At 28.3% G+C, this 19,457-nt stretch overlaps 1 protein-coding gene across 1 annotated transcript; it reads left to right on the forward strand.

The window, feature by feature from the left end:
• The first annotated feature begins 367 nt into the window (after positions 1–367).
• On the forward strand, positions 368–9,459 carry LOC132951941 (cytochrome P450 4C1-like). Its single transcript, XM_061024016.1, has 11 exons — positions 368–992; positions 2,520–2,626; positions 2,808–2,898; positions 4,296–4,487; positions 4,688–4,757; positions 4,845–4,971; positions 5,066–5,126; positions 5,208–5,389; positions 7,207–7,375; positions 7,499–7,678; positions 8,841–9,459. The coding sequence occupies exons 1-11, from the start codon at positions 779–781 to the stop codon at positions 9,023–9,025; spliced, it is 1,578 nt and encodes a 525-aa protein (XP_060879999.1). The 5' UTR covers positions 368–778; the 3' UTR covers positions 9,026–9,459.
• Positions 9,460–19,457: the final 9,998 nt, after the last annotated feature.

Here is a 19,457-nt window from a genome sequence, read left to right on the forward strand (position 1 = left end):
AAAATACAAACACGTGTGCCAAAACCAGCAAGTGGATACTTCCTTATACGTCCCAAATGATTTCCTTATCGACCAACCACGATGATTATGTATAACAATATTATAACTATTACTAGAATAATAACGTATTTTGCAGTATTTCTGGCGCAATCGGGTTAAACGCATTTCGATATTGAAATATTCATATATGACTTGGACAAAAGTCAATAACGATATAATATTATAATATTATATGGGCAATAACATCATCCTACCTACTATCGGCCATAATATTATTTATTGTTATTATGATTATATTATCACCCCACCCCACCACGCGGCTAGTCATCTGCGTATAGTGACTCGAGCTCGGGAATCTGTGTGCAGACTACAGAGTATATATAGTACGTGAGTCGAAAATGCGTAAAGAAGCAACGAACACACGTGTTTTGATTTTTATCTTTTAAACGAAATTCCGTTCGGTATAATATAATAGGTTATAGATTATAATGAATTAGCTATAATAATTATTATATTATGTGCATGGCGTTTGCGAGTTCACTATAGTTATTATCATTAGCTGCGACGACCTGCGAGGATATCACCGGACCGACTAATCGACGTTTGCGAAAACGTTTTCTTCGGTGGAAAAGGAAAGGATTCGGTAGAGTCGTTGACTCGACAACAATTTTGCGATGTTCTGCTGCGGTGCCGCCTGTGCAGTATTATAGCAAACGGTCGCAAACCGATCGAATTTTGACGGCCGAATTCCTTTTAAATTTCACTACCCCTCGTCAAAATGATCTTCTCCAACGTGATCGGAGCTCTGACGTCGGATTCAAACACGCTGTGGATGGCGTTGCTATCACTCGTGGTCCTCGGTGTATACTTTTTATTCTCCGACAAATTTTCTGAGAACCATGGACGACAGATTTCACTATTGCCGTCGATCACTAAAAGCCAATGGACCTCGTTGATTGTGTCGCTAAAACTCGCTAGTTTTGGCCCAAGAGGTACGTACCGTGTAATGTTTTATTTCTTATTCATTGGGTATATAGGTATCATGCACAAATGTGTGATGTTATGACGCTTTATTAATTTTTGTCGTAAGAAAATTAAATATAAAAACATTTAATAATTTTAAAAAAAATATTTAGTATTATAAAACTATAACGTATTAGGACAATTTGTATCACCACGACGGTTATCTATCCAAAGCGATCCTCTTCTTCGTTCTCTCCCCCACTTTCTCTTAAATAACAAATGTATTTAAATTCTGAATTTCGGAATTTTAAACTATATTTACTTAAAAGTATACATACAATATATAAGTGCCCTTTGGTGATACAAACCCATTTTTTTAAACGGGAACTAAAAATGTCATATCACCACAGACACTACTATAATGATATAAAGAAAACCTGAATTATTGAAAATAATAATATATTTTGGTCTCTAATAACAAAGATGGGCATTAACTAATTAATTATTAAAGTTTTTCTTTACATTTTTAACTTAACTAATTAGTTAATTTTCTTATCAACTTATGAACTTGGCCAGCCTAATCGACAGTTGAGGTATTTGTTTAGTATGTAACCTACCAATACGATTACCTATCTATACCTATATTATTATGTACGGACAACGTACGGGTATCGAATTAACAGAGAAGATACATTTATTTTTAATTTTATGTAATATACAAAAAGTGTACCTATTGCTAAAAATGTTTTTTTAAATATAATAAATATTTTTTATAATAAAATAGTTTTATGACATTTTTTGAATAATTTTCATACATTTCTGTAATAAGTATGTCTATTCAATATTCATATATTTTTTTTATTGATATTTTGTTTGACTGATTTTGGTTTTGTTAAATGTAATTCTGTATTATTTTATATTTGTATTGGGTACTAATTAATTAATAATAATAAAATAACATAATTTTATGATTTATAATTTGTCTAAAAATACTAAACGAATACCCAATACGGTATATCACATACTAAACGAATACCACAGTTGGAAAAACTTAGCTTTTGTCGGTAGATTTAAAAATAATCCAACAAGTTAATATTTTTGAAATCGGGAGGAAATTCGGGTAACTTTTTTAAAAAAAATTCACTGGAGGCAATGTGAGGGTCAGATGGGAGGCATTTCGTGAGCGCTCCTTTCCGGAACATTCGGGACGCGACGTCTATAACATCAAATGCATTTATAATTTTATAATTATTTATAAACGCCGAACAATAGTGCGGTTTGAGAATAATATGATATTATAGGTTGTATCGTATATTGTAATATTATAATTTATTTAATTTAATAATTTAACTGGCATAATGCCCAATGGAACAGTTCGACAGTATACACAGTGGTAGCCAATGAATACTACAACACGGTAAAAGAATAAATTAACAACAATATTAAATAAAATATAATACGATTTAATGTAACGGACACGGCGTTAGATAAAAACGTGACATAATTGTATTTCCATTGTACCTGTGTAATAATAGGTTCCGTGATTTATTTTACAGATATTTTGCCGTATTTCGACAGCGTTATCAAAAAGTATGGTTCGCTGATCCACTTAAAAATCATAGCGCGTCATTATATCATCATAAACGATCCAGACGATATAAAGGTACGTCCGCCGTAATAACAATATAATATATAATATAATATTGGCACACTAAGCAGTGCTCAGATACCACGGTAATCAAATGTAATAAACTAGGTATACATAGTGCTTAATATTATATAGTAATTATTCCGCGTTGTTGAATGTCACGTGCGTATATAATAATAATAATAATATATTATAGGTACTACTGTCGAGCGTACAGCATATTACGAAAGGTCCCGATTATGAGATGCTTGAACCGTGGTTGAACAAAGGGCTACTGACCAGCACTGGTACGTATATTATTATTATTGTTGTTGTACGCACACTTTCGTCATTATATTATATGTTAAGGTTAGTATGTGCTTAAATCTGTAGTGAATAATATATTATACGGGCTTTTCTCGAAGAAAATCGGTTCCGTAGTTTTAATTTCTGGTTTCCGTCAAACATATAATAACTATTTGAGTTCGTATTGACTAATTCGTATTTGATATTTTAGATTCCAACCGAGTGTGTGTGTTTTTTTTAATGTGATTTCACCACCTTCTGGAGCAGTAAAAATACTTCAATTTTCAACTTTGGGTGCGTGGTTTCTGATAGAAAATTAGATCGAGTTTGTGGTCTAAAGTAAAAAATTTAAAGCACCTATTTCTCAAAATAATCGGGAAAAAAATTGAGAAAAAACAGAATTTTCACGTAAAATTAGCTACAAAATCGATTTTGTGTTTTAGGTGTAGAAGAATAATGATTTTAGTTATTCTTATTTGTATTTCACACAATGATGTTTTCAAATGCTATTTTGCAAAAATTAATTCAACTAGGAAAATAAATTACTTTTACAGCAATATAAGTATATCATAAAATAATTAAAATATACTTAGTAATGTATAGGCTGCCAGACCAGAATTTTTTGCTCAGAATTATTTTTAGTATGAGTAAAGAGTTATTATTGAGTTTAAATTAATACACATATTACAGTGACTTACTCAATAACGAGTTACACTCAACACCTACGCTGTACAGCAGAGCAGTTAAAACAACTTTTCCCCTTTTTTTTTCTTAGATCCGCATTCGTGTTGCTAGTTGTTACTTACAGGAATATTCTGTTGTTATTTACAGAAATATACGCCAACGCAATGCCACATGACTAAAAATTACAAACTATTCGGAAAAATATTTTGATTTAACCTAACCTTGTAAATAACATAAAATGAATGCGATTATAATATTGAAAATGTGGCATAATTTTCTAATTACTTTGGTTAATTTTATTAATTTAAGGAAAATATTTTGTATTTACCTAGGAATAAATTTAATTACCTAGTTATTTTTTCACGAATCCTCAGTAATTTTGTAATTACGTGGTATATCGGTGATACTAGTGATAGTCACACATACAGTTAATTTATTGAAATTTAATTCGTAATACATTTTGAGATTTTAACCACCAGCTAATTAATGAAACCGTTTAAAATGTATTTAAATATTTTGAAGAATACCTTATGAAGCAATATTATACAAGGTTAACAATACGTCATAAACAATAAACATAATAAAGAATAGAGACAAAATAAGTGAAATCAATATGTTTTTCTAAACATCTAAGACACTATTTACGAACATTATTAAAAATTGTATAGCAAAAATGTGTGCCATTCGATAAATTGTTATTGAAATTGTTTTACAGATCAAAAATGGCATTCAAGGAGGAAACTGTTGACCAACACTTTTCATTTTAAAATATTGGAAACTTACGTACCGTCGCTAAATAAGCACTCCCGTTCGTTGGTTAAAAATCTCATCAACGCATCCGAAAACGAAAAATCCATAGCGGATATCGACTCCCATGTAACTCTCTGTGCTTTGGACATTGTGTGCGGTAAGTCTTCATTTTATCGTTTAAACGTGGAAATGTTTCGAATATATTTCATGATTTCGTAACGCCAACCACAAAATTCTTAATTTTACATGCAATAAAAAAATATAAATAATGTAGCCCTATACCATAATGTTATAGTGAATAATGAGATCAATAAATTATAATACTTTCGTTTTTTTTCATGTGCAATATATGTACAGAAACAATTATGGGTGTAAATTTGAGAACTCAAGAGGGTAAATCGATGAATTACGTTAAAGCAATCAAAAAGTAAGTACACCTTACACCAAGTGTATAATTTGTAACGTTAAGTGTTTCTACGTTAGTTTTTTAATTACTGTTATATGTTTTCTGCAGTGTCAGCCAGATACTAATCAAACGCATATTCACGTTTTGGTATTGGAACGAAATCGTTTTCAACCTTAGTAGCATCGGCAGAGAATTTCGTAAATCATTAAAGTTATTACACGATTTCACTGAAAATGTAACCACCATAAATACTTTTTTTTAAACATAATATTATGTATATTTTATCGTAGTGTTTATACAATGAGTTTTTTTTTATATATATAATTTAGGTCATACGGGAGAGACGAAAAATATTAGAAAACGTAGAACAAAAGAAGCCCGATGAAAATGGTAAGACCAAAATATTGTAGAAATATTGTAAGTAGGTCTATATTGGTGATCGAACTTTGATTCCCGCTTAAAAAATTGCAGGAAAGAAACGGATATATTCGTTTTTGGACCTTCTTGTCGGTGTTTCCAAAGAAAATCCTGGTGCGATGACTGATAAAGATATACGAGAAGAAGTGGATACGTTTCTTTTCGAAGGTCACGACACGTCTTCAATAGCCATTACCATGGCTATAATTCATTTGGGGCTCGATCAAAATATGCAAGTAAGTAAAACTGTAATGAACAAATATTATCAATAAATTATAAGATACTCAATATTTTAAAAACTATTAATGTTTTTAAAAATATATGTTACTATTTTTTTTATATAATTAATTTAATTATATATTAAATAAAATTGATTCCTTATTCCAATTCAGGATATTATTTGGAGTACTTTGTAGGGAAGATTAATTTAGGAATTAAAAGTACTTAACGTTTTGATGAGCGGAGTAGAGTGGTACCACGAAAAATGAGCACTATACACAATCTGATTGTCTTAATTTCAAATAATTATGCTTATAATTCATAAATAATGAACTACTTGCCGAATATTGGTGATTATAGATGGAAATCAGAAATGTTCTAAATAATATTCTGCTCAGGAATATTAATTTTAAAATGAATACTGTCTTTCAAAAGAGTAAAAGATTTTAAAAATTCTAAAAATATTGTTTGTAACGACTAAAAATGATTTAAAAGAAATATTTTGAAAATGTTAATATTTTCTGAAATTATAAATGTTAAATGGATCATCCCGTACAATATAATAATAATACTATGTTTTCTTCATTTCATATAAAATATAATTTTATGCTCGTAGGGTAGCCATCGTTTTCAATATTCGGAAATCGATATTTTTATTGTCTACGAAAAAATAAATGTTTTTAAACGTATTTATAATATATCTTCGCGATAATAGTTACTAAATCTATAATTTTACAATCGTTACTCATTATTTTTTAACACTTTTCTTAAGTTTGGTTTCACGTCTGTCTGTGATCAAATCTTGCGCGCTCGATTTGAGGCACTTTTTGAAGATGAAAAATTCTGAAAATTGGTATAGACCTTGGTCTTGGATGACAATACAATAATCCGTTGTCATTTTGGGACATGGACCAAAAAAAAAAAAAAGGATTGTCCCCACGACGTCGCCGTAATATCTCTCGCAGATATTGAACTTTCTCTCTTCCCCAAAAAAAACCGCAACCTCTTACGAAGCAAGTATAGGCGTGTCCTATCCATTATTATAATATCTATGGTAACAACGGTAATTATTACCAAATAACATTATACCGGTATTCTGATATAGGTACCGAAAACACCGGATAACATATTTCTTAAACGTTTAATAAAAATATTTACTTTCAACTAAAAAGTAGAAAATAAAAAATTAAAAAAAAACTTTTAAAAACACACTTTTCCATAAAAACATTTAAAAAAAAATTTTAAAAATTGCACTAAAAAGACAAAAATAATTCTCTGTACTTAAAAATAATGAAAAATGTATTGATGAAAAATTTAAAAGTGTGTGGTGCATCATACAAAACATTAAAAGCCGAGCTAAGTCTCACATACACTTCTTTGTTCAATCCTGTTTATAAGATAGTGACTGGCAGTATATGTCAAGTATAAGAGCAAAATAATGAAAAATTTACTGATGAAAAATTTAAAAGCCAAGGAAAGTCTCACATACACTTCTTTGTTCAATCATGTTTATAAGATAGTGACTGGGAATATATGTCAAGTGTATGAGCACCACACACTTTTAAATTTTTCATCAATAAATTTTTCATTATTTTTAAGTACAGAGAATTATTTTTGTCTTTTTAGTGCAATTTTTAAAATTTTTTTTTAAATGTTTTTATGGAAAAGTGTGTTTTTAAAAGTTTTTTTTTAATTTTTTTTTATTCCTGCGCTAAAAGTCGACAACAAGTCACCGAAAGTCATGATTGCGCATTTATGCTCTTGACAAGCCGTAATTTTTTTTTCGTATGGGAACAAACGACGTATTTTTAATTTAATTTTTGATGTCAAACAGAAATTGGTCAGAGACGAGCTTTACGAAATATTCGGCGACAGCGACCGGGACGCAACAATGGAAGACCTCAAAGCGATGCCAAATTTAGAAAGAGTGATAAAAGAGACAATGAGACTTTATCCGAGCGTGACGGGTATCACGAGAACCCTCAAAGAGCCGCTCCACCTAGGTATGAGTACAATATTATGTATAATTTAGCTCAAAGAGTCTATCTTTTAATTACATTCATTCCGCGTTAAATACGTACTGTTCGCGTACGATAAATAATTTTATAATAATTGAAATGTTTCAGACAAGTATACGATACCTTCTAAATCGGTGATGGTCGTCGTCCCTCACCTATTGCACCGCGACGAAAACATCTATCCCAATCCGGAACAGTTCGATCCCGATCGGTTTTTGCCCGAACAGTGCAACGGACGTCATCCTTACGCGTACATACCGTTCAGCGCCGGCCCCAGAAATTGCATAGGTAAGTACTATAGCAGTGAAGTTAGCGTTTATGGTTGCCAACTTTTAATTTTTAAAATACCGACCTAAAAGTACCAAAAACAAAAAAAGGTTATAATTTTCCATGAATTTTTATCTAATATTACTTTACGGCCAACGTACACAAATACCTATATATAGTACGTCATAACTCATAATATAATAAAATAAATTATTCAAGTCTGAAGTCATTAAGATTATAAGATTGATTGACAGCAATATCTGATAACCTGCAATTTCACAAAAACGAACAAATATTAATATTTTTATATCGATATCTCTTCGAAACTCTCGATTGGATGAAAATACCGGTTTTTTTATAGGTTATACCGGCAACCGCCTTTTAAGTCTATGGAAGTGAACCCGAACAGTTGGAAACCGTATTTGTGTTAGGAAAGCTGTGTTTAACGCAGTGTTCTAATAATAATTCATTTTTTACAAATTCGCAGCCCTATAGCATTAATTAATAATCAGGGCTGGGATTGTTTAGAATTTTTTTATGGTATCTAGTAGGTACATAATAATATATAGAATTCAAAGTGCAAAATCTGACTCAGACGTTAAATCATGGATCTTAACATTTGAAATTATATTTTGCATTTTTATTCACATTTTCCAACTTTTTAGTTTTAAGGGCCTCTTTATTAATACCTGTATTGAAGCACCATAATGTTTTTATTTGTAAATAACATGAAAATATTATGTTTTTGAAATATTGTTCCTCGGTGGTTTCCAACTTTCCAAGTAATACCCCTTGTAGAAACCACTAGACATAAAATTCAAATTTCAATTTTTTTTATTTGTCCCTTTTTAGGTTATTATTTATTTTAGGGCATATTTTAAGGTAATTTTTGGGTCATATTTTAAAAGTTTTTAGTAATTTAAAATTCTAGCTCTGGTAATAATATTATTGCTTTTAAAGGATGAGCAGAATTTCGACCGATCGTATAAAATTATACCTACACAACGCTTGACAGTTACTATAATATAGACTTCCCCTTCACGTAAAATAGCCCCCTTCCAATTTACTCATTGTGTAACGTGTAAACTGTAAATAGATGTTGAGATGTTGTAAATATAAAACTTTGTTCAAAAAAAAAGAATCCGTTTCAAGTAAGTTATTAATTTCCACCAATGAATTACAGGTCAAAAGTTTGCCATGTACCAGATGAAAACAGTTTTGTCCACGATCTTGAGGTATACAATTGTTGAGACGTTGGGGACGCAGAAGAGCATCGTCATCAGCACACAGTTGATAATGAGAGCGGATTACTTGCCGAATGTGAAAATAACACCAATCACGAATACCGCACGTCAAATTATATTATAATATATGACATATATATATAAAGTTAACTATTAATCATAGCATCATAATAATTTAATCTAAGTGTAAATATCGTGTAACTATATAACTATACATAATTTGCATATAACGCAATATATTTTTCGTTTTTAATAATTTTAACTATCCGCATAGGCGCAACTATGCGGGGGTTTGGTTCGGACCAAATATTGTATTAAATTGGATTATAGTCACGAAAAGTATTTTCTTTGATATAAGGCAAACAATTGGCTGTGTAAGACGAATACGCTGCAAGACTGTTTTTCAAATTTGGCTATCGTTGATATTGCAAAAGACGTGTCAATTTATCACAAAGAGAGTCGATATATTTGTAAATGTATAACTTTAGAGATATTATACAATTTGTATTAAATTAAAATTGTTATTTGTTGATTAAAAATATTTATATGTGTATAATATTATTTTGAATGTAAATTTCAATTTATTATGAGCCACTTACAAATACCTACTTACACAAATCTATAGAAGCGGGTGTATGGTGTAAGGGAAATTTGTACACGGATCAATTAAGAAATAACATAAATACCTACTACAATCCCTTAAATATTATGCCTATGCGCATGCGTGCACATTGCCTTAATTTATTTTAATCGCTGCAAAACCTGCTACATATTACCAATTATTATCGAGTTGAGCATTGAATCTTATTGAAGAAATCTCTGAGAATCGATTGAAACTATTATTATTTTACTATTTCGTTAAAAAACTGTTATTTCAAATATTAATTTTTTTTCAAAACATTTTATAGTCATTTTCCTTCTAAACGTGTGTTATTCTCTATATAATATTTTATGTTCATTGTAATATTGCAGTATTCATACTATAAGTACTAACTATTAATTAGCGTAAATTACCACATATTTTCTTATTTTATTTCACAATGTCGGTACTAAATTATTCATAATAACATGTTATTACCATTGCCCGTCAAAACGAATCATTTCCTCAGTAATTATAATGGATAACAGGAAAACCATAATATTTTGTTTTTGTTTTTTAAGGGCGTCGGAGGTTTTTTAGTACAAAAACATGTCTTACAGAAAAAAACCCTCACGTCCTGTAGAATGAGCGGATTTCGTTAATTTTTTTTATTTGAAAGAAGCGAACATTTTTTAGGTAGGATCATAGCTTGATTTTCAAAATTTTAAATATAAAAGCTAAAATATGCATTTAAAAATGCACAATATTTGTTCTTTTTTAGGTGTATTTTTATATTACTATTTAAAGTTAAATTGAAAATTCCAACCTGTAAAATGTCTTTTTCTTTAAAAAAAATTACAAAATCTGACTATGCTACAGACTGTGAGAGATTTTCCTGCGAAGTCATTTTCGTTGGTATAACACACAGTATAAACCCACCCCCAAGCCCGGATTAAGGATCAATTGGGCCCCGAGAGTGTACCATAAGTGTACCATACTACATTTACCTAACCCACCTTTCAACTTTAACTTTAAAATAATTGTATCATTACGTCATATTAACGACTTTATATTATTGTATAATTTTTCACTATACAAAGAATTTACAGTATGTATCTTATGTCATTGTACGTGGCTTTTTTTTTTAACAATTATGGATCGATGATATGGAATTTCGTTAAAACAAAAAAAAAGACATGTTTCTCTATTTTTAACAGGTGATTTTTTTACAAAATTTTCATAAGTTTTAAACACATAGTTGTACCAATAATAAAATTGACTTTATTTTTTCAAATAATAACCACTATATTTTTTATGGATTCTGTCGTAAGCCTTTTTTTTTGAACATTTTGACAGTAAATTGATCAATTTTGGGTCACTAGGTTATTAAATATGGTCCTCTAAATTTTAGTATAATATGCATTTATACTTATAACTGAAATACCTAATTTACAAGAGCTAAATATTTTTTTTTATAACTACCTTTTTATATACTTAAATAATTGAATCAGTAATCTAAAATCCTCAAAAAAAAAAAAAACAAACAAAATTGTTGGCAAACATAGTTCATTATTTATAGTAATTTTTCGTGATATAAAATTGCGAACAATTTCATTTTATAATTATTAATAATAATTTACCTACCTACATACCTACCTACTTATATAATTTTTTATTTTAACTGTATTGGACGCGTTAAAAAAATATACTTGTGCCCCCCTTGCCCCTCCCTTAATTCGGGCTTGCCCCCCCCTAAATAGGTATAGAGTTGTAGATTAGTGGAAAAATATTATATTCAAGGTAGTAACTATCACTAACTAAAATATAAAATATTAGTCTAAAATTTTATAGAATTTCAGAAAATTGGAAAAACAGCACCGGCACACTTAAAAAATATGTTATACCATTATCGTTGGTGTAAACTATGAAACTGTGCATATTTTTTTAAGGGGCAATGTATAATTTATATTTTATGCAACAAGCAATAAACTGAAGGTGATGTTATATGGATACATTTGATCTTATGCGATGCAATATGCACAAAAACACAAGGCGATGCACATGCGCAAACTATGACGAAAACATTGTTCGTATACTTCGTGTTGAGCATACTCCTTATTTTTTATACTATGATTATAGTCTTAGTCGTATTATAGGCTTCCAATGGAAGTTACTTAGAAACGTTTCAGAATTCCCTTGGAGCGTTTTACTTTTAAAATACTGTTACAGTTTTTTGCACGGTGGGTGGCATATATTCGGCGCGTAGGTATATGGCATGTATTTGATAAATTAGTCCATTATTTCGTTTCAAAATATTAACAAATTTAAATAATTAATTATTAGTGTCAACAGCGACTATTATCATTGTGACTATTGTGGATTAACTAGTGTAGCCCTATGTTATAAAGTAATTATGTACGAGTATTAGGTTACATCTTATTGTAGCTTATTAAAGGGACTATCATTATTACTAAAAAAGGTAATTTGCGTTTTATATATCAATGATTCGTGTCTACATTCGTTTGTCATCGTGGCCTAATTAAGGTTCAAATATTAGGTACACTCGTACATTAGCAAAGAAAATCTCACAATCATTTAGCAAAAATGTATTTTTATTTTTTAGAAAAAATTATAACTTACACGTTTTAGAGTCAATAATAATAAATTGTTCAGAGGTAAGTATACTAACTTAAAAAAATATTAGCAAAAAATAATACTTTCATTCTATACTAAAAAGTTTGGAAAACTGATATTGGCCACGATGGTTCTTAAGCGACATTATAGTAAGTAATGCTATGCATAATATATAATTATTACTAACTATGCATTATAATACTAAAATGTATGAAATGTAAAAATATTCGCTATATATATCTATAGTTAACAAAAAAATGTACTCTGTTAAGATATTATTATTGTACTACGTGAGATCTAATAAGTTATATTCGTACACTTGTTAGTTGTTTATAAATAAATAGTAACATAGCTCAAATACATAACTCTAGCCTCAATGTAACATTTTTTGATGGAGAAAATGAAATATCCTTCGTATACCTAACCATAGGTATTTATTATTATATTATTATTAAATACTATAGGTACTATATTATAATTAAGAAAAATTGTTAAAACATTTTACGCATGTATCTACAGTAGATATTATGCTAATGATTTTGTTTACTTGATAAGTATTTTTGTTATTGTCTATAAACAACAATATTTCTTTATTCTGTTTGGTATATTTTTATCTTAATTAGGTACGTATTAAGTACTGGTTTTAAATAAGCATATTGGCAAGACTGGTTTTCTTTTATATATTATTTTAATATAGACAATTTTTACAGAATAAGGTAAAATTAATTAAAATATAAAAAAGTAAGTACCTATATCTAATAATTCCAGAATTTTCAGTGCCTACAATATTTAAAATATTTAACGCATTTAAATATACAAGTTAACTGTTTATAGCGTTTTTTTGGGTTTTGTAATCACAAAAATTATTCAAGAACAAGTTTTCGTGATTTTGACAAAATGACGGCAAGGATGCCTCCGAGTAACACTAATCAATGACCAATACAAAGTACCTAAATGTTTTGTATTTATCTTCATGTATAGGTATGGCGTTTCGCGAAGGCCAAATTTGTATTTACTGATAAGCGGATAATAATATGATATCTGTAGCCAAAAATTGACAACTTTGCAAACATTAAACTAATACAGATAGATATGTAATTATAATATTTTCCAGAACCTCAACCTTTATATATATAGGTAAACATGTGAACGACCGACAACTTCATTATTAATTATTATAGATATTTAAATTTCTTTTCTTGGTTTGGCCAAAATTATCCGACACGTTATTATGGAATAATTACGAAATCGATTATTTTATCTCATATATCCACGACATTTTCTTCATTAAGTTTTTATGCGTTTACACGATGACGTTAAAAATTGCTTGCGGTTCATGTAAACATTCGCATTTTTGTTTGTTTTAATGACATTGTGCTTTATATCTGAAACACTAATTTTAAAAGTATAAACCATTTTATCGTTTAACGTGTAATCGTAACTACTGATTGTTTTCCCCAACATTTAACATATTATGCACTTGGTAGATGTTTTTTCAATCACAATATATGTAATAAATATTGTATGGCCTTAATAGTTGTACAATATGCCGAATGTTGTTGGTTCATTTTACGGATATTAATTCACTAAACCTGTAGCTATATTGAATACTATCTGAAAATGTCAGAACTTTTCTACGCGTATAATATTACCATAAACAGTATAAAGTATAAATATTTTGAAGTATTAAAAATTATTTTAAGTATTTCAAACCTGATTTACTCTGCTTTAAGGACCAAAAAAAAATATTATTAAACATTTACTGTGAACTACTCGAATTTAGTAGGTACCTGTTATTATGACAGTTACCGTTTAATATTTCAAAACTTTTTAACTTCTATTTGAAAACATTACTTTATACTATCAAAAATCAAAATATTCAAAATAGATACCGCCAAGTTTATAATAAATTATTAAAAATATTTATAATTATATTTAAAAAGTATACTTCTGGTAATTTCCAATTTGTATTGTGTTTGCCGTATTTAGGTACATATTTAAAACATGTATATTGATTTTACGTAAATTCAAAAATATGTTTAAAGTGTATGTTATTTAAGTAATGCTATCGGGCAAAGTTAAACTTAAAATTCTAGAATTAATTTTAAAATCATAATTACACAGCATGTGGTGCATTAATTTCGTAGATTAATTTTTCATAAAATGTAGGTATTGATGATTAAAGTTGATAAAAACTTATTTAATAAATTCTATTTTTTATTGTATTTTTATGTAAATAGACTTAACAGTAAAGTATTAGTAATGTTCTAACTTCTAAGAAATATAAGAAAACATTATTTTCGATTTTTCATTGAAAGATTAAAATTAAAATTGGTATTGGTTAGGTTTAGCAAAGTTAAGTTCAAAATACACACAATGTTGTATAAATTAATGTCTACAATATTTTTTTGTTATTTTTACACACCAAATAAACCAATTTTTAAAATATTATTCTAAGTTGCTAAAAGTTTCTAAGTTAAGTTTGTGTTGGTTATCCTATAAATAATAGCCTTATATTTATCAATAATTGCATCTATCATTTGAATGTTACAAAATAACTAACACATCTAATAGGTAACAATATAGTAAGATATTGCCCTTTAGCACTGAATAACTTTGGTTGTGTTATACATTTATAATGTAGGTAACTAACCTTATAAGTAGGTACCATAAATATTATCCGTATAACCTTTGATCCCTACATGATTTCATCGTATAATTATTCATGTGTATTTCTTTAGATTGATATCAATAGTATTTATGCTCTTAACAAGTATTGAATTTGTTAATAATTAGTGACGTTGAATTTTAAATTATTTTGTACTAACTTATTTTTCCCAAAAATAATAAAAACTAAATAGTTATATTAATCAATAGACAATATTATATACCTAGCTAGGCACCTATATCGTATATACAAACGTGTTAAAGCCAATTAAAAATATTAGTCGAGTTAAATCGACGTTGAAAACTTTAAGTTATAAGTTAATAGTTAACAAAAAAAATGTTAAGTTAACTAAGTCAAAAAGAAGTTGATTTATTTAATTTAATTACCATATGGTTATTACTTATTGTATGCCTTTCAAATATTTTTATGATAATTAAACACTCGTTAAATATGCATTCTAATATTTATTTTCTTATTATTATTTCCTATTCTGGCTCACCTGATTTACAGTGTATAGTATATAGTCGTTTAGGCAACTATTACACATTAGTGTCAAATTAATATTACTTTATCAAGGACTAATTATTCGCAATTTTTATTTAATAGATATGTATGAAAAGATTTTAACTTAACGTATATTTATTTTAAATTAACTGATAGAACCTAAGTTACAACAATGGATACTTTTTATCTAGTAATTTTACTAAGTTAGGTATATAATTAGAAAATTAACTAAGTGATTGGGTTAAAAAAAAACTAAGTTTCATTTAGTTAATCCCCTATCATCACCCACCTTTAGACAAATTTTGACATTATAACAATACTTTTTGTACCCTTTGATTTCTGTACGTTCTAATATAACTGTAGGTACATCGTACAAAATATTAATAGTATTATATGATATAATTCTATTGAATGTCAGATATTTGTTAGATATTATAATAGACTATAAACTTATATAGACTTAAAAACAATATTCAGTAAATTTATATTATTATGTTTTAACTAGTAATATTTGTGTATGAATTTATATGCTAACACATAATATTCATTGCGATCTAGGTGGCCTCGAACTTGGAAGGTATATAATGTTTGTTGGCGATGTCTTTTGCATCACGTGCAGCTCGCAATATTATCACGCAGATCAATCATAAATTAAACTTGTAGAATAATATGATTTTAGAGCTGAAACACACACGACACAACTACTGTCATAAAAATGAAACAACGTAGGTACTCGGTAACTTATACGTATACATTTAACATTTTATTTTTACACACTAATTTATTATATTATATTGTGACATATTTTTTACAAATAAGTAAAATCAAATACGTTTCGAGAATTATAAGCTAGTATAATTAAATACCGCCAAAATGACATCATAGTATTGCTTATCAAAATGTCTCAGTCTCGATTCGACCTTAAGAGGATTCGATACCGTGATTTTCTGTTTTTATCTAACACACGCATGACATAGTATTTTAGACGTGTTTTATGCCAAACATTCCAATTGATCTATTGAAGCGATAAGAATTATGAAAACAGATTTAAATTCATCGTCAAGTCTACTTGAAATCGACTTTCCCACATTTTTGATATTATCCTCCAAATTCCAGAAAACGTCATATTAAAAAAGAGTATTTAAATATTTTTGTATTTCAATTTTTGGAGAAGCTAAAATCAAAAAATCAAAATTGTGGGGAAAGTCGATTTCAATTAGACTTGACGACGAATTCAAATCTGTTTTCAGAATTCTCATCACTTCATTAGATCAATTGATATGTTTAGCAAAGAATCCGTCAAAAATCCTATGTCGCGCGTGTGTTAGACAAAAACAGAAAATCACGGTATGGAATCCCCTTATCATAGTACTCTCTCGTTTTTGTGATAACTTTTAAGAAATAGTGCAGATACTTAAATCATACATTTTATAGTTATTGTAAGACAGCGCTATTTTCTAGTGTTACGAGTTGCCACAACAATCCGTGGCATTCGTATGGCACTGAAACTACGTAGTTAGGTACCTATCTTAATTTTTGAGCGAGGACACTGTTTCTACTGACTCGCGAAAAAAGTATTCTACGACAAATATAAAAACTCGTAACTAAATTGCTTACGTTACTTTAGGTCATAGCTTTAGTTTTTTTATGGCATCAAATGTTTTGAGAAAAAAAATAAGCTACGAGATGTGCTGGAAAACGAAGTTTCCTTATCTGATTTATCTGAAGATGCGTTTTATTTCGAAAACCACTTCTTAATAATAATATTATATTATATTATCGATCGGTACGTGGACGTGTTTTCTGCTACGCTCCTCCGTCCGAGAGGCAAATATTCTAACCAACTTTGGTGTGGTGTCCCCTAGAGATTCGTATAATTTATATTTAAATAAAATCATTGAAATGCAATAGCGCTGTTGTATTATCATGTGCCAAACTCGTGATCTAATGTAAAATTCAAAAATATTAATTGATACGATTCAACGAATATAATAGATATATACATTGTTGCTTATCAAAAAACTACACTCAAAATATATATAAATGTAAATGCGAGATGTATGCAATTATTTTATCAAATAATAAAAGAAAATAAATTACGATGCAGCTCTAAACACGTTACAAAGATGGTATTAGGTGTGTATATTTATAATTTATAAATTATAAATAGAAAACAGATAAATCTTTTGTTACTCATTTTTCATTATCATTAATATTGTAATTAATGTACTTTTATGGCTTTATTGAAACCATAACGCTTATAATTATTTTGAATCTTAAAATAAATAATTTAGATTTATTTGCAAACTCATATAATATCATAGTTTAAATGACCACTAAAAAACCTACAATAACAGAAATGATTTTGTTAAAAAAAATGGAATATCATATTTCTTTATAATTGCTAACGACTTTTGGAACTAACTAAACAAAAATTTACAATACAGTTCGCGTTTAAATTTTGAACTCATTTTAGCACGTTGAGAGAATATTTTAGATTTTGATCGATGAATGAAATAATATTTGAGGGTGGCTTCTGGTAGCAAATTGGATCTTGTTGGTACTTTGGCAGGTCAAAGGTAAAAATGAACAGTATTTTACAAATAATCTGCGGAAAAAATAAGGAATAACGGGAGTTTTTATACTCAAATCCAGTTTTTTGACAAAATCTAGAAAAAAAATGATCTTATAAATACTTGAAATGTTCACAAAATATTTATTTTAGTCATTTCTATGCATGATAAAATTTTAAAAATATTTTGACACTTATTAAGATATTTGACATTTGATATTGTTTTTATCTTTTAAATTTAAATTTCTATAATTTTTGACAAAAAATTGTTCACTTGGTAAAAAACCTTGAAAGTTTAATACCAGGTTCCTCGTAAGTTTTCTCTATAGCTATTTTAAAGTATTAAGTATACACGAATACGATTTTTTTATGTTGAATTTTTTAAGTACAAATTTGGAAAAAAAACATTAAAACGAAGAATAGCAATTTTAGTTATTTTGATGTAATCAAAAATATTATTCATGCCAACTTGAAACTTTTATTGTATATTATTAGAATATTTTATATACACAATGACTTTTTCAAATGCAATGTTTTTAGCAAAAATTAATTCAACCTATCCTATTACTAATGGTAAAATAAATTACTTTAATAGATATATAAATATAATATCATAAAATAATAAATAAACTTAGTAGTATAAATTAACCTGACAGACCGTATTGGCAGTCTTGACTAAGAATCGTTTTCATATTTAATGATGAATCGTTGAGTTCAAATTTAACATATATATTACGGTGAACTACTTCACAATTACGAGACTATGAGAGCGGTTACCTACTTACCCTTTCTTGTTTTAATGATGTTTTGAACGATTATATTATTATCATTGTTGTTATGCAAGGTTAGGTCAATGACCGGAGTAACAAATGCACCAAACACCCGAACCTCACAGCTGTTAACTAAACGTTTGGAATCTAAAACGTAGAACAATTATTTAAAACAAATGGGCATAGTTTAAAGATTAATCCCTACTGATTATATATTATTATGTAGAAGTATATTCAATATTGTTACGATGAAGTAAATTATTTTGATCAAGACAATATTATTGTATTCCTTAAATATTCTTCTTATGTCCCATCACCACCGTTTGTACTTTTAACTTTGTATTCAAATACAAATGCATTATTTTAAACGATTATAAACGTCATGTGATAGTGTGATACCTACCTAATACCGATTATGTATTTGGTGATAAAAAAAATTGTAAAAGTATTTATAAAACACTTATAATATGATAAATTCTGTGTTAAAACTTTAAAAAGAAAATGGAGGAACTCGATAATTTATTATTTTCATGATAAAAAAAAATGCCCACACTTTTTTATTGTTACACATGACGTTATAAACTTATGATACGTAATATAGTCTTACATTGAACTTGGATTTGGGACCTTTACTGCAGTGTACATTAATATAATAATAATTATTATTATAGAATTCATTTTTGTTTCACAAAATATATTTATAGACAAGTTATAACTTATAACCATTGGGCTATATAAAATAATCATTTGAATGCGATAATAGCATATAGATGCCTTCATATTATTATATCGTTGTCTTGTGCAGGTGATGAAACTTCTTTTACGCCG

This window comes from Metopolophium dirhodum, chromosome 9 (assembly GCF_019925205.1).
Source record: "Metopolophium dirhodum isolate CAU chromosome 9, ASM1992520v1, whole genome shotgun sequence".
Classification (NCBI taxonomy): Eukaryota; Metazoa; Arthropoda; class Insecta; order Hemiptera; family Aphididae; genus Metopolophium; species Metopolophium dirhodum.